This window comes from Bombus pyrosoma, linkage group LG3 (genome assembly GCF_014825855.1).
Source record: "Bombus pyrosoma isolate SC7728 linkage group LG3, ASM1482585v1, whole genome shotgun sequence".
NCBI classification, from domain to species: domain Eukaryota; kingdom Metazoa; phylum Arthropoda; class Insecta; order Hymenoptera; family Apidae; genus Bombus; species Bombus pyrosoma.
Genome location: NC_057772.1, coordinates 15,524,796 through 15,540,842, shown reverse-complemented (window position 1 = coordinate 15,540,842; position 16,047 = coordinate 15,524,796). Strand labels below are relative to the sequence as shown.

Here is a 16,047-nt window from a genome sequence, read left to right as displayed (position 1 = left end):
CCGGTGCAGTCATATGCAACGATCGTGGGCTAGTCTATAGTTACGAAAAAATTATGATTTTCAAGAACAGATTTGTATTCGTTAGTGTGGAAAAGATTTATCTGTGCTTCCTAATTTGATATATTTGATATATTTCGTCAAGTTTGACGAATATGTCCGGTTTCTCTACTTAGAAATTTAACATTCGAGAATGTAATTTTATATTTCCTATTTTATAGTTTATTTTTTCCTTCAGTATGCAAAGTTGTAGTTTTCATCGAAGGAAGACATTCTTCAAAAGCTATTTCGGAGTATTTCTATTTTATAATATCTCAAGATTGTGAAGCAATACTGTTTCATCTGGATCTTGATCACGTGGTTTTATTTACTTCAATCAACTCAACACGTTGGATAGACTATAAACAATGATTGCGTTGTGTATCATATTATAAATACATATGTTATAATTATGACAAAATTATTTAAGAAATCAATTCATGTAAAAGCATTATGTAATCTCACCAAAAAAAGCAAATGTGCTTTCTGAATATTCTGATCCGTTTTAGTAAAAATATATTACTGAATAATAATCTCATTAATTAGGTAAATATCTTTTTATACAATTTCTTTTTTGTTCATTTAAAATGATCACAATTAGGTTTTTTTCTAAGAATTATTTTGTATATTTTCATAAAATGGATACAAAAATGATTTTCAATACCTTATACAAATTCCCAGCAGAATAAATTTAATAATTGTGTTGGCTATACTGTTTTTCTAATCATTTTTATATATTGTATATTTCGAGTTATAAACAACATTGTTTATTTAGTAACGCTAATAGTAAAGGAAATTATGCATTAAAAATTATTCAGTTAGAAATATTACAATCGTAATTGTTTATTTTATGGATTAACGAAGGAAGAAAAAATATCACTTTTAGGCAGTAGTATTAAATAACAATTGGACATGACAACGCTAAAAGGCATTTTTCCTGATTCAAGTATGTCTTTTACAAAATTATTTATTAATATTAAAATAGTAACTTTATATGTACTAGTATTAGTAATGATTGTTATTTACATATTTATTGCAAATTATTTAGTAATTAATATTTTCTTTTTTAGAATCAGTAAAAGGAAAAAATTTCATACATGAAAATGTCAAAAATCTTCGTCGTATAGATCACTTACATATTAATAAAGGAACAAAAGATGTACAAAAATCACAAATATCCAACCGTAGAAAAATTAATAATAATAATAATTATAGTAATAATCAAAATAATAATGTTTTATCAAAAGTTAATACAAATCTCCGAACAAAAAAACATGATAATGTGAATACAAGTGTAAATAGTAAATTAGATCAGCATCAAGAATTGTGTAAGAAAATAAGTGCCTCAACACTAGACAAAGATAATATTTTTGTGAAAAAGACAATACATTCAACAAGTAATAATTTGTTAATTAAAGAAAGAAAAAAGGAAAATAAAGGATTACATAAATGTACGCAGAAATTACATGAGAATATTTCATCAAATCCTAATTTTTCATATAAATCAGTTGGAGATACTGACAATGATATAAAGGTTCAAATTAAAGTTAGAAATCAAGGTATTCAGACACTGGACACACAGGAAATTGATGATCTATTTTCTGAAGGAATAGTTAAGTATGTATATTTGTATATTTTATTCAGAGTTATTTTATTTTCTATTTTTGTGTACAGGTCATTATCATTATTATTCTTATTATAGTAGTCTAAAGTTTGCTAATAATAATTTCTCTGTGTAGATACCCTTCAAAAAAATGTTTAAATCGTTATGAATCAATAAATAAAGATAATACAAATGAAGAAATTAATGTATCTTCAAGAAGTATAACAAATTCACCTTTAGACCAAGGAGATATTCGAGTTGTTGAAAAAAATACACAAGCTAAAAATGATACAAAAAGTTCCAAATTTGTATTATCTAAAGAAGAAGTAAATTTTATTAAATTAAACAAAGAACATACCACTGTAACTAATAAGATAGCAACCCAAATGAATAACAACACCAATAATAATAGTAATAATAACAATCTTCCTACAAATTATCGCATGGGTGTAGTTCCAAAGTATGTAAATATGTATTATACATATATTTATTATTATTCATTGATTTGATTTTTTTCTTATATTTTTTATTACAAATAGCAATTATTATATCAATAATCTATAATTTGTATGTACCATTTTTAATTTTATTTCTTAGATTTTAAATCTTCTGACTAAAACTTTTTTGTTGAAAAACTATTTGATTAGGTATATTAAGAGCAGAAAAGAAATTCAAGAAAGGGTACAGAGAGCTAAAGTAGAAGAATTGGATCCTAACTGTCCAAATGGACATGTTCCATTACCTGATAATGAGCGTAAGGAGACATTGCAAATGTTAAAAAAGAGTACGTAATTTAAAAATTAAGTTTTTTAAAGTAAAATCGTGGTTTATTTAAATTAATTCTAATTATTCTAGATTACCAAGATTATGTAACTGAATTAAATATGATGCCTATAAAAGTAGATACCCTTAGGGCGCAGCGACGAAAAATTGAAATAGAGAAACAGCTGAACAAATTAGAAGAAGGCATAAAAGTTTTCTCAAGACCAAAAGTTTATGTAAAAATGAATGCTTAAATTGTTATTTTTTATATACAGTTATGTAATTTAATGTATAAGAAACAGGAATTATTTTCCCTTATTTTTCAATGGAGCTTTGCCAATTTGTAAAGTTCATCAAATCAAACATTAATATCCTAAAAGCTTCTCTCAAAAACTAATGAAGTTTTATAAAGAATTAAACAGATAGTTAAGAAATGCTTTTTAGCAGCACTCAAAAGTGATGAAATAAGTTCATGTATGTATAACAGTTTCCTTTTTTCAATTGAAAAACTCGTATATTTGATTATTCAACTAACTACATATTTAACCAAAGAACAAGAAAAAACCTTTTGATCAATATCCCTAAAAAGAAAGTATATCGGTTTTATTTGTATATTTAAAAACTAAGTTTAATGTCTCATAACTTCAAATATTATTTATTAATGATAATACATAATTAAATATAAAAAGGCAATATGAGAAAATCAAGATTAATCCTTGATAAGTTCGTATAAAAGTAAAGGGTATTTCTATTAAATCTCAAGAGCAAATCAAAAATAAGATTACAAAATATACATTTATATCAACTTATTTTATTGTTCCTAAATATTGAAGGTATTTCTTTGTTAGGTGCTGAATTATTATACATCATCTATACATATATATGTATGTATATTTATATTTAATAACTGTATATAATATACACAACTTTTGTAAAATTCTATATTATTAAATATTTAGTAATACTTTATTTACAATATTTACTTCGTAATTTGTTCTTTATTAGGGAAACTCGTGTTAATAGTATGTACAAAAGCTACTGGATCAAAATGAATTTGACCTAAATTATAATATTTTTCATCATGTTCGTACCATTTCTTAAAATTAAAATCACTAAAGAATATTCTTATTTCTCTCTCTGCAGATGCAACTGAATCTAAAAGAACACTTTTTTATATTATACACAAATAACATAGATGGGGATTTAGAAAATGAAGAGTATACCAGAACCATGCGTTGCATTTCTTGTATCTGATAGACCATACATTCCTCGAATTGTATCACGGGCAGTATATTGTGCCCGATAAACTTTTGTAGGACCCATTAATTGTCTCCATTTAGCAATAGCATTGTGATCTGTTAAAATATAAATATCTGATGGGCCACTACACATAAATGTCAGAAGACGATTGTAAAAGAACTTTTCTTTGTGTTCTTCATAAAATAACGCTGCTTCTTTTTGAGTAATTATTGTCCTGCGTGATCTGACAATTTTAAAGTTATTGTCAATTATTGAATCTCGAATTTTCTGAAATTACAATAATATTTAAATATTACCATAATCTTATTTAGAAATGGAAATCAACTGTTCCACCAACCCTATTTTGTTGCCGTTTAAAAGTATACATTTGTATATATGTCTCAAATTTGTATTAAATTTAGGTTATATCCTCTTACCTGAAGCACAAAAGGAGATTTAACAACATGTGGTTTAATTATTGCCAAAGTTAATTGAAGATATGTTTTTGATTGCATTTCAATATTTTAATTACCTACCATTTCTGTAAAATAATGAAAATTTTCATAGTGCAATAAAGATAACTTTGAACTTTTTGTTCAAAAGCATGGTGTACGATGTACGATCAACCCGCAACATAATAAATGAGGTTTACGACAAAATATAAATTACATACAATATTTTTTATATTTGTCAGGAGTATAAATTATATGTACTAAACACATACATATACATTAATTTAATCAACGTGATATATATGATTATTTTATCTGCAATAACTCAGTATTACAACTGTAATAATATACGTGTGGAGGTTAATTACTATTTATTTCAATAAATCGTACAATAAAATTTAAAACTGAACTTTTCAGTTTGTAAAGGGTTACTTTCTTTTTCTTATGATATTCTATCTATGAAACTGCTTTATTCATGACGATTTGTGAAAGTTTATAAGTAAACTTGCGCTTATGGTTGTTTTGTGTATGTCAGTTTGATAGTTCGATCAGAAGTGTAATCCATCTGAACTAAAGTGTTGTATTATTATTCCATTTTTATTAGTCTATCCTTATGGCATCACCAGCACCGAAATCACCAGAACAATCTGAAAGAAACAGAAAATATGATAGACAATTAAGGTATAGATTTTATACATATACATATATAGATATATAAAACCTATCCTATTTCAGGATTAGAAAGGTAATTGGAAGTAATTGTATATTTATAATAAAATAATTTTTTTTAATCAGCCTGACGAATAATTAAATTTTTATAATAAGTTAATTAATTTAGTTATAATATTAATATATTAATAATATCAACATATAGGTTATGGGGTGATCATGGTCAAACTGCGTTAGAAAGTGCACATGTTTGTGTCATAAATGCTACAGGCCTTGGTACAGAAATTTTAAAATCCTTAGTCTTACCAGGCATTGGAGCATTTACAATCGTAGATGGAAAAAAGGTTACTAATGAAGATATTGGGGCAAAGTATGTATGCAGAGATATTAATAATTATACATAAAAGAGTTGTATCAAAATATTTTAAATTTATTTAATGTGTATTTTTAAATAGTTTCTTTCTAGAAGCAGACTGTATAGGGAAATCAAGAGCACAGGTAGCAACGCAAATGTTGTTAGAATTAAATTCTGATGTTAGAGGTGATTATATAGATGAGGAACCTGAAGAAATTTTATGCAACAGTCCTGACTTTTTCAACAATTTTACTGTTGTTGTAGCTACATCGTTAGTTGAAAAGTAAGAATCATTATAAATAATAAATTATTGTAGGAACTTGACCTGTTTTAAATTATATACTTTAAAAGAAAAAATTTTCAGATCTTTAATTCTTCTGTCACAAAGGCTTTGGGAATTAAACATACCTTTAATAGTGTGTAGAAGTATAGGATTTATTGCATATATGAGGGTTCAAATAAAGGAACATACAGTCATAGAAACACATCCAGACAATGAAACTCCAGATTTGCGTTTAGATAAACCATTTGAGACATTAAAGAAGCATCTTGATTCCATAAATTTAGATGAACTGAGTTTTAAAGATCACTCTCATATACCATACTTAGTTATATTGTACAAATTTTTAGAAAATTGGATTTTAAATAATGGGGAATTACCAAAAACTTATAAAGAAAAAAGTCAATTAAAAGAAATGATAAAAGAAGGAATGAGAAGAGATGAGAATGATACTGCAAATAGTGAAGAAAATTTTGAAGAAGCCATTAAAGCTGTTAATACATGTGTAGGATGTACTGAAATTCCAGAGAATGTAATGAATATTCTTAATGATGATAAATGCATCAATTTAACAGCTAAGGTATAACAAAAAAGTATTATCATGCAAGTGAATAATACTACTTTAAACTAATTTAATATACTTTTAGAGTAGTTCATTTTGGATTATAGCTAAAGCAATAAAAGATTTTGTTGAAAATGAGGGAGGTGGACTATTACCATTAAAAGGTACTTTGCCAGATATGACAGCAGATACGGAAAAATATATAACATTTCAGCAAATGTGAGATTCTTTATTATAAGACATTTATTATAAAGATATCGTTTTTCTAGTATATTTGGAGAAATTTGTTTATTATAGATATCACAAACAAGCGATACTTGATGCAGAAGCAGTATGGCGACGTACATTGCAACTGTTACGACAATTAGGAAAATCTTCAGATTCCATTTCTGAAAGAGAAGTCAAGTTGTTCTGCAGACATGCTTTGAACATACACGTCCAAAGAGGAACATGTATTGCAAATGAATATGATTCTAAAATTTTTGATGCAAGCAATATAGGTACTATATAATAACTTATCAAATTTGGAAGCAGAATGATTAAAAATAATTGTATAGTTTTCAAAATATTAAACATCTTGTGAGTGACATAAATTAGTAATTAATAATTTTCTACTCTTTTCAGTGCAATGTTTAGAAAATCCCGAGAGTATGATGATTTATTATGTTGTTCTTAGGGGGGTTGAAAAATTTCAAACAGAATATAATTCATATCCTGGAGAATTTGATGATCAAGTAGAACCTGATATAGTTAAGCTTAAGGTATGTTTCATATAAAATAATTATTTTAATAGGAAAAAATATGAATATTATTATATAATTGTCCTTTTTATTTAGGCATGCATAACGAAGTTACTGAATGAATGGGGATGTGGACCATTGGTAAAAGATGATTATGTTCATGAATTTTGTCGATTTGGTGGAGCGGAGTTGCATTCAGTATCAGCATTTCTAGGTGGCCTTGCAGCTCAAGAAGTTATAAAATTTGTTACAAATCAATATAAACCAGTTCATAATACCTTTATATATGATGCAGTGACTTCAAGTTCTGGAATATTTTTCTTTTAATACTATTAAATAGTAAATTAATGGTATGCTCCTGTATGAAATACAAATATACAATTTTATAATTTATGTAATAAATTTTGTTCATTTTATGACTGAATATAATATAATGACATTTTAAAAATACATTTTATAAAAATGGAAAAGCGTCACGAAATGTGACTTAGAAATGTTTTAAGATATATTGAAACTCAGGTTGAACGAGTATAATATCAACACTTTAATGTAATAATTAATTGATACACAAATTATTTTATCCTTATATATAATAATAAATCGCTATTAATAACTATTACTTATGACAAACTATTATTTTAATTTATAGTAAATATGTCTAAGGCATAAAGCAAATTAATATTTCGTGTCTTATAACCAATATTGTACGCAAATATTTTACCGGTGTTCTAGTCTCAATATAACAATAAAATGATGAATTGTGCTTTGATTTTTAATTCTTTTGCTTTGTACAATATTAGTATCTTATATTATATTGTTACACAGATTGTAAATTAACTATGTACTAAATTAACTAATTAATTATTTGTTATAATTGGGAATACCACAATATAAAAATGTAATATTTTACTTTTGCATGAGCCATTTCAGTATCTGATCAGGAATTATTAATTATTTTATTACTTTTAACATGACATTTTTTAGATAAATTTTTGCTTGTATTTAATAATCAATGGTTTACATAGATTTCTTTAAAAAGATATTGACACAGAAGTGGTTAAGCAAAAGTTTGACAAAGCGATTTTAGTAATAATGATGAACATAATATTAATAATATACATTTTGTACTTCACATACACACTTAGCACCAATAAATATATAGATTTAAACTGAATCTGTTAATAATCCCTAGCGATAAAAAATATTGAGCCATAGACAATCAAGTGAAATTCTACATAAGAGAAACAGATGAAAGGTTTAAAAAATACTCAACTTTTGAAGACATCAAAAATTACAAAAGATTACAGAGTTACCATGAACAAGTAATTGGTAAAAGAAGAAAGATACAATATTAATATCAATAGGAGAACATCTATTTTTAATGTATGAGAGAAACACCGGTAGAGGATTACAATCTTTGGTGTGTACTTGAAGGATTTCATTTATTACCTTCTTTGTTTGTTAAGATTTGAGCCGTATAGTTTGTTTATGAATTTTAATGATTATTCTACCATTTATGAAAGGAACAAATACTTGTGCAACAATAAATGACTTAAAAAATTATTTATATGATTATTTTTAAATTTTCATATTTCCTTACATATTAACACACTTATTGTTTTATGTTCTTTATTAAACACACACAGTAGGTATTCTGATCTTTTGCTATAAAAATATCACTTTTGTGAGCACAGAATTATTTTACTCAAATATGGGCATAAATAATTTGTTATATAAAGAATAATAACGATATAGTAACAAAGAAAAGAATGAGATTTTGATGAATTAAAACAATACTGCCTTGGATAATGTATATATCGCATGTATAACATTATTTAATTGTGAAACTATACGACTCCATTGTGATCATTATTAAGATAGGTATCAGAAGATTTTTATAAGTGCAGAAAATTTTCAAGGCATGAGTTATTAATAAGACCAACTATGTTAGTAGTATTATTAAAGTTTCTGTGATAGGTTCTTGGTACAAGAAATATTAGTAATCTGTTATACTGTTGACATTCTAAAGAACAATCTCTAATTTATTAGGAATATTAAAATATTAGGCAAAAATCATAATATAGTATAGATAAGTTTTAATATGCAACAAATATTGACATTTATTAAACCCACAGAAAGAAAAGTATTAAGTATTTCTTTTCATGCTAAGAGATAGAGAGAAAAAGTGTTAAGGTTGCTATATAGTTCTGGCATAAATTTTATTTTTTCTTAACGATTAAATCATGAAGTGTCATTGGAAGGAGTTAAAATCATCACTCAGTAATTGGATTCGAATTTTATACATCTTATCTTTAGGAAGAAATTATATAGTTTAGGAAGAAATATCACGACAAACACGAGCAGTAAATGCTATTTCAATATTATTTTACTAGTTGCAATCCTTACTCCAGCATAGAAATTCATAAAAATGTTATTTTCGATAACAATATATAACATATATTTGAACAATAGTATGTAACATGTGATTTCTCAATTGACTTGGGTTATAATAAATCAGCATGATATAGTAGCATAGTAAATTTTTAGCAATAAATTTAACTAAGTTCATAAATGTTTTTTCGTAAAATTAATTTTCTTTAGAATATCAAAGAAACCCTTAATGGCCATAATTTTTCTGTTATCACTGATATCTTTTTTTAAATAAATTTGAACAAAATTTATATTATTTGATATATATATTGTATCTAATGCTTAAAAAAATGAAGTACATATAATTACTTTAGGAGAATTCTTGAATGTTGAAATTTACATTCTTGATTACAGCATTTTGAACTTATATTTCATATTCATTTCATAGTATTATTTTTTCCTTTATTTTTTCCTCCTTCATTTTAAGCATACACTTTCTTATAGAAGGTATACTTTTAATATTTCATTCTTTCTTCTTTTTTAAAAGTACATTCTGATACTTGTCATTTTAATAAATTAATTATGTAAAATGTCATTAGCGACAAAATATAGAATTTCAACATAAGAAATAAATTTAATGAAATAGTTGTACCATTAAAGGTTTCAAGAATATTTTATCTTTCGAAAATTTATAAAATTTAAATGTAAATGAAGTTATTATAACTTTTTCTTTAATACTATGATTACATATTAAATATATAAGAATGAAAAATTTGCAGTAAATAAATCAACTTTTGTGTTTTAATTACAAATCATTCCACTTTTTTAGTTTGAGTGTATAATACTTGAAAACATTTGATAAGTGCTATTGACAGAAACAAAATGTATTTACATACATACATATATAATAATCATGGAAAGAATAGTAATTTCAAATAAATTGCTTTTGTTGCATCTGTCACAATTTAAAACTTTCATGTTTACAATACAATTAAATATATTTATATACACTTGTCACATTCCTGATATTTGCGTATTTAAATACATACATCTTATATTGTTGAAAATATTTTGTGCATATACCTGTTGTTATGTCATTTAATTGATTATTTAATGGCTCATTTCTAAAATTTTCTAAAAATGATTTAAGCAATTTAATAGATATTGGATATTGCAATTAATGAAACTATCCTTTAAATTAAAAATAAATTAACAAAAAATCATTTTTCTATATAAATTTAATATTATATAGTCACATATAAAATAATATAAGTTGAAAATGATTTTAACAATAAATTAAAATCGTTATAAAGTATAAGATAGAAAACAAAATTTTTTGGAATAAATTAAAGGAAGAATACGTAATGAGAAGAAAGAATTAATATATACAACGGTACGTTTGGAGAACTTTTTAATTACATACAATTCAATAGCTTTTAATTCATCGTAAAATGTTTCTTCCTTCTATTTTTCAATTCATGAATTATATTAACTGACTAATACTACTCGTGTTTTAACGAATTGACACGACTTAATATCCATCTTACGTGCTTGTTTCATAAAAAAACTGTTAGAAAATTGTTAAATACTGGGCGACTGTGAAATTATAAAAATTACACGACATCACCGATTTTAAAATCGTGTTAATTTAGTCGCGATTTATTTTTTCTTTCTTGCTTATTGCTTCTCCTGTTTTAAGATACAATAATTACATTTTGTGTGTCAACTAGTACTGAATGTAAAATATCGATCCTACTTTATCTAAATAGAATTTTCTTCATTTTCCCTTCTCTTTCTTTTTGTATATTTCAGAAGGCAAAGTCATCATTTTTTTTTATAATTACTAATTTTTTCCTTTCGTGTTGCTATTTATGTCCTATTGAATAGCGAGAAAAATTCAAGATTTATTTTAGAATCTTATATATTAATTTTAATGAGGTTATTTAATTTATACAGTGACTATGTGGATAAAAGATATAACTATGTAGTCTTTATCCTTAATTATTAATGAGCACAAGATGAAAGAATGTACATCTTAGAAAGTATAATAGGTATACATATGTGTTGATACAAATATATACATATATATATATATATATATATATATATATATATATGGAGTGTATATATGTACATATTTGTATCTTTATAATATGTTGTTCTCCTGTAAAACAATACTGCCAGTGTAACGACCAAGTGCAAAATCATAACATATGTGTATTGGTCATTTCCTTCAGTGATACCAAGCAAGGCAGAAAAATTAAAAAAATAACGCTTATCATATTTTAATATATTGGAAAAAATAATAACGTATAAAGAACAACGATGAATCTTTCAAGATTTGTCGAAATGTAAATTGAAATTTACAAATATATATCTTCTTTTGCATAATTAATGAAAATTTTGTTATAAATCGATCATGTTATAATTAAAGAACCAGTAAATTGTTATGTCGTATCACTGATAAAAAATGAACACAGTTACAATGTCGCGTATACATATATGTAATGTGTGATAAAATAATTGATTCTAATTGAACAATAGCTAATGGGAGATTTTATATTATTCGCTATTTCTTTTTTGCATCTGTTTTTAAGTCTAGGTTTGTTGTCGCCCTTATATAAAGTTTTGTATTTCATTATTCCTTTCATATTCTTTGCTATTCTGTACTATTCGCTGCTTCTTCTCTATTCGTATGCATACGCGCAAATGCACATTAAAATACTTAGTCGCACACATAGCATGTTCGCACACGTACACGCGACATACGCACTCGTAAAAATAAATCTCTAAAACAGTTTATGCGCGTGAGCGTGATTCTTTCGGCTTCCCATTTTTCATTTTATTTTCTTTGTCATTTCCTCGTCATTTGCTTCTTTTTCCATCATTTCTTTTTGTCCAAATCTTCCATTCGGCTCGAAATCTTGGTAGGTTTTCAGTAGCTCAAAAGCAACTGAAAATCGTCATGAATTCAGTTACTTGAATAGGCAATGATACTTTACACTTTTTTCCTTCTTTTACGAGAAGATGATTAATTTTACTCTATTCATCTAGCTGAATTTATTCTATCAAAATTAACGTGTATTAATAAAGCAATTGTAACAAAGGTCACGGGGGTGTAGCTCTTGGAAGAAACGTTTATCTAATTTTACGGAAATTTTAAGTGATTATTTAAATTAATGTAAAATATTAGAATAGAAAAAAATATGTGTTTAAAGCTACAAAAATATTTAATTGTATTGTATCTCAATTAACCTTAACATACCAATATTTTCACAGTCTTTCACATTATACATTTTTGCTATTTATTAATAAAATGAAACATAATGGCTATTTGAGCAAATGTTACGTATCTATAAAGAAGAACAAAACTTCATATTACACATGCATTCTAAAAGCATGATATTTCGTTGAACAAGAGACTTTTCGCTTTATACCCTTTTCCAATGACCTTTGTTATTTCGATGACCATTAATTGCTTAAATTCGTTGCTAATATAGTACGATACCACGTAAATAAGTCTTTTCGGTAATTAACAGTTTTACAACAGCGTGTACTGGAAAATCAAAAGCGTTTTGCTAAAATTATAAACGTTTACTATCTTTTAATATAAAATATGCTTTTGCAAATGGCTTACAAAAATCATGTAACGCATTTAAAGATTAATTTACCCTTAAGCTGCGTATGACGGGGACTTGTGCTAAAAACGATTACTCGAGAACGTGTCGACGAGGGGCATTATTTATAATGTTTAATTTTAACTGAAGGTCGCAAACACATGATAACGTTAATATATGTAATAATATATAGCTAATTACGTTAATCATCTCGTTAAAAGAAGGTCAACAGTAGTTAAAGGCAATTATATTGTAAGAAATATTGTTCAACAACATCGAGCTTTTGTAAAAATCAGTTTTTATGAGTGTTTCGTAAGATTGCGAGCATCGAAAAAAATAGAAAAAATAATATAAGATTAAATAATTTTCTAACTAGCGTGATCGAATAACAAAAATGAAAAGGAACATATAGTTAGAATTATCAAAAAAATCAACCACAAAATCCAGGTAACATATGTAGTATGTTTGTCGTAGAATTCCTATGTATGTAGAAATACGTAGTATTTCATGTTTTGTATTCTATATTTCTATGTTTGTTTAGAATTATTACGAATCAAAATTCTCTGGATCTCTCGATAGCTTCACAAGTCATTCGTCCCTACGCAGCATAGTACTATCGAAATATATGAAACTTGTTGTGTTAAAACCGATCCGTTTACGAGACGGAGCGACTGGACTAGTCTTGTAGACTAGCTTGCGGTATGCGCAAGCGCCATGGGCCCGGAGGCCCTGGACTTATTCGGGTTCCGGTCCAATTTACAAATGTCTCTTATCTCTACCACCTATATTTTTTAGTAAATAATTACGTAAAGATATTTCACGTGAAAACCTATCAAATGTTTTCTATACCATTTATTACGATTCATAAGGAAATAAAATTAACTATAATAATTTCTGAAAGGAATAGAATTCTTCTGGTTTATTATTAACTAATTTTTGCAAGTAAATATCTTTCTAAATAAAGAGAATTAAATCATAACAGTAATGCTTTGATAGATTTCCAAGTGAATCCTTCAGATCCAGGATATTTCTTTATAAACGTAACTTTTCTATTTGCTTTATTTCTATTGGACATTATCGGACCGGGTCCCGACCTTTTTATATAGATGACACAGTAATACTTGCGTAATAGCCCAGGGCCTCACTGAGCTTGTGCACTAGGATCGCACTGCAACAGTCGCACGATAGACGGATCACTTTTTGCCCCTTCTATGAACTCGTCGAGCGATAATTTGCCATCCTTGTTTTTATCCATCTGTCGGAATATCTTGTCGGTTCTTTTTTCTGGCGTAGATTCATCTTCCGGCATTTTCATTACGGACCCCACCATTTTATAGATTGCCTGATAAGTAGAGCAGTATTTTTATATGATTACTTAGAAATAATTTAAATACGAGTATTTGTTTGAATTTAAGAGTTAATTGTAAACCGAGTCCCTTTCATGGCCTGAAGGCTGAGAAAAAGAAACTATTATTATTATATTCTCTTGCCATTTTTCAAGTCACTATTAACTAGACATTAGATTGCATTAAAATGAATTAAGATATTTGTGATCTTGTTTTTTTACTGTTTCGTAAATCGTTTTCCGATTATAATGGATACATTAATCGGATATTTGAGATCTTCACAGCCCAGTATCGCAAAATTATCAAAATTGAGCTTTCATTTCTCGTAATCGTTTCATCCTTACCGTCACAATTTCCAGCATTTCTTGCCGCGAAATATAACCATTACCATCAAGATCGTACATGCTGAAGGCCCACTTTAATTTCTGTTCCAGTTTACCACGAGATGTTACGCTGAGAGCGCACAGAAATTCTCGAAAGTCGATTGTTCCATCTCCATTCGCGTCGAATGTTCTGAATACATGTTCTGCAAACTACGCGTAACATATTTGTGAATAATATGATGGAACAATCTCAAATTTCCTTATCAGTACAAGAACGATACACTGTATATAAATAGTTATAATTACGATAAAATGTTTATAAATGAGCATATTTCAATGTTAATGAAAGTCGTGCTTTTAGTAATTTTAGTAATAAAAGAAGAAGAAAATTGGAATCAGTCATTTTGAAAATTAGTTAAGACGACTGCTTGATAGTAATTAATACTTTGAAAAAATGTAAAAATTATAAAAGTTTTATCGTTTATCAGATGAATTAATTTTATTCAATTAATACGTGTGTACTTTCAATAAATTTTATAAATCAATAATTTAATTTACCTTAGAGGCATCACCGTAAGGGAAGAAATTTCCATATATTTTTTTAAACTCTTCTACGCTGAGGTGCCCACTCGGACAATCCTTCAAGAAGCCTTTGTACCATTCTTGGATTTCAGCATCTTTAAAAAAGACATACATTTTCTCATTGAGTTGGCATTACGTTGAATGAATCTGCCTGACGATGAGATGTGTAAATAAAAATTAAAAAGTTAAATCTCTTCTCCCCCTAGTTCTTTGTTAGAAGTTTTAGATTTATTGAGTTTGTTCTTAGCTGTTAGATAGAATAAAAGTGAAAAAAATATTAGCTAATTGAATTTAGAATTATTTATTATTGAATTGAATGTTAAATGAAATACATATATGAACAAAATTGATGAAAATCTACCTGAGAATTCCGTATTTTGCTTGAGGTCTTCTAGTACTTCTGGCTTCAGTTTGCTGTTTTGTTTTCCCATGGTTATTTGAAGTCCCCTTTTAAAATTTCGTCGAGGGGTCTCAGAAATCAATTAGTGGATAATTAAGCACTAACTAGTCTACTATTCTACTGGTGCCGTTTAAAACAGGCACTTCGTGGCTGGTAGTTTCCACCAGGCACGCCTGTAAACAAGAAAGAGTACATAAGTGTTTGTACCTATTTGTTTAAAAAATTGTCGAATTACATGATCTCAGTGGAAACCGGGCTTTTGCGGTTTTCTTCATTGGTCATAGAAAACGTGTATATTCATGAATCATATTTAAAGAGAGATGGAAGAGGAGGAAGAAGGAGGAGATATGACTACGGAGTAGATTATGGACTCGCTGATATTGTTTCAATCCTTTATCGACTTGACGAGGCGGCGAGATGAAACAGCTATGCAACGTGCACTTCTTTATGCACTATCGTTCAAAAGTACCTGCACACCTGCTGATTTCTGACTAAATGATTTTTAATTAACCGCAGTAATTTTTTTCTTTTATACTTCTGAACGGTAGTGTAGATCCACCATACACCACAAAAACCGAACTGTTAACATTATATTTGCACCTATAAAGTCATACACATCCACACCATTATTACAAAACAAACAAAATGTTAATGTGGCTCTAGTAATGGTAAAAAGAAATGTAGAAGAAACAGCAATTTTGATAAAAAAAC

At 27.0% G+C, this 16,047-nt stretch overlaps 4 protein-coding genes across 9 annotated transcripts in view; 2 read left to right on the top strand and 2 right to left on the bottom strand.

Moving 5' to 3' along the window:
• On the top strand, positions 1–3,370 carry LOC122565662 (putative uncharacterized protein DDB_G0282133). Of its 2 annotated transcripts, none has more exons than XM_043721857.1 (6): positions 1–582; positions 923–982; positions 1,107–1,653; positions 1,776–2,099; positions 2,287–2,423; positions 2,495–3,370. In XM_043721857.1, the coding sequence occupies exons 2-6, from the start codon at positions 949–951 to the stop codon at positions 2,653–2,655; spliced, it is 1,203 nt and encodes a 400-aa protein (XP_043577792.1). In that variant the 5' UTR covers positions 1–582; positions 923–948; the 3' UTR covers positions 2,656–3,370. The 2 variants fall into 2 exon arrangements, with proteins under 2 accessions (XP_043577792.1, XP_043577793.1); XM_043721858.1 differs by having other exon boundaries at positions 901–982.
• On the bottom strand, positions 3,193–4,318 carry LOC122565663 (nucleoside diphosphate kinase 6-like). 3 transcript variants are annotated; one of them, XM_043721860.1, is made up of 4 exons: positions 4,177–4,317; positions 3,999–4,077; positions 3,625–3,928; positions 3,193–3,556 (listed from the first exon to the last, which is right to left on the bottom strand). In XM_043721860.1, exons 2-4 carry the CDS (start codon positions 4,026–4,028, stop codon positions 3,381–3,383), a joined length of 510 nt encoding a protein of 169 aa, XP_043577795.1. In that variant the 5' UTR covers positions 4,029–4,077; positions 4,177–4,317; the 3' UTR covers positions 3,193–3,380. The 3 variants fall into 3 exon arrangements, with proteins under 3 accessions (XP_043577795.1, XP_043577797.1, XP_043577794.1); XM_043721862.1 differs by lacking the exon at positions 3,999–4,077 and having other exon boundaries at positions 4,177–4,318; XM_043721859.1 differs by lacking the exon at positions 3,999–4,077 and having other exon boundaries at positions 4,078–4,219.
• LOC122565661 (NEDD8-activating enzyme E1 regulatory subunit) lies at positions 4,149–8,873 on the top strand. Of its 3 annotated transcripts, none has more exons than XM_043721855.1 (9): positions 4,149–4,286; positions 4,697–4,773; positions 4,967–5,131; positions 5,217–5,399; positions 5,481–5,976; positions 6,044–6,177; positions 6,256–6,458; positions 6,583–6,719; positions 6,795–8,873. In XM_043721855.1, the coding sequence occupies exons 1-9, from the start codon at positions 4,245–4,247 to the stop codon at positions 7,023–7,025; spliced, it is 1,668 nt and encodes a 555-aa protein (XP_043577790.1). In that variant the 5' UTR covers positions 4,149–4,244; the 3' UTR covers positions 7,026–8,873. The 3 variants fall into 3 exon arrangements, with proteins under 3 accessions (XP_043577790.1, XP_043577789.1, XP_043577791.1); XM_043721854.1 differs by having other exon boundaries at positions 4,254–4,451; XM_043721856.1 differs by lacking the exon at positions 4,149–4,286 and adding an exon at positions 4,356–4,618.
• A 1,589-nt stretch (positions 8,874–10,462) lies between these two features.
• The window catches only part of LOC122566343 (neurocalcin homolog), a 76,447-nt gene continuing 70,862 nt past the window's right edge, over positions 10,463–16,047 (bottom strand). The window contains exons 2-6 of the mRNA XM_043723463.1: positions 15,298–15,509; positions 14,913–15,031; positions 14,376–14,564; positions 13,807–14,027; positions 10,463–12,021 (exon numbers count right to left, since the gene is read on the bottom strand). Coding sequence (XP_043579398.1) covers positions 13,827–14,027; positions 14,376–14,564; positions 14,913–15,031; positions 15,298–15,367 — 579 coding nt within the window. The 5' untranslated portion in view covers positions 15,368–15,509 and the 3' untranslated portion in view covers positions 10,463–12,021; positions 13,807–13,826. The remainder of the gene's footprint in view (positions 12,022–13,806; positions 14,028–14,375; positions 14,565–14,912; positions 15,032–15,297; positions 15,510–16,047) is intronic.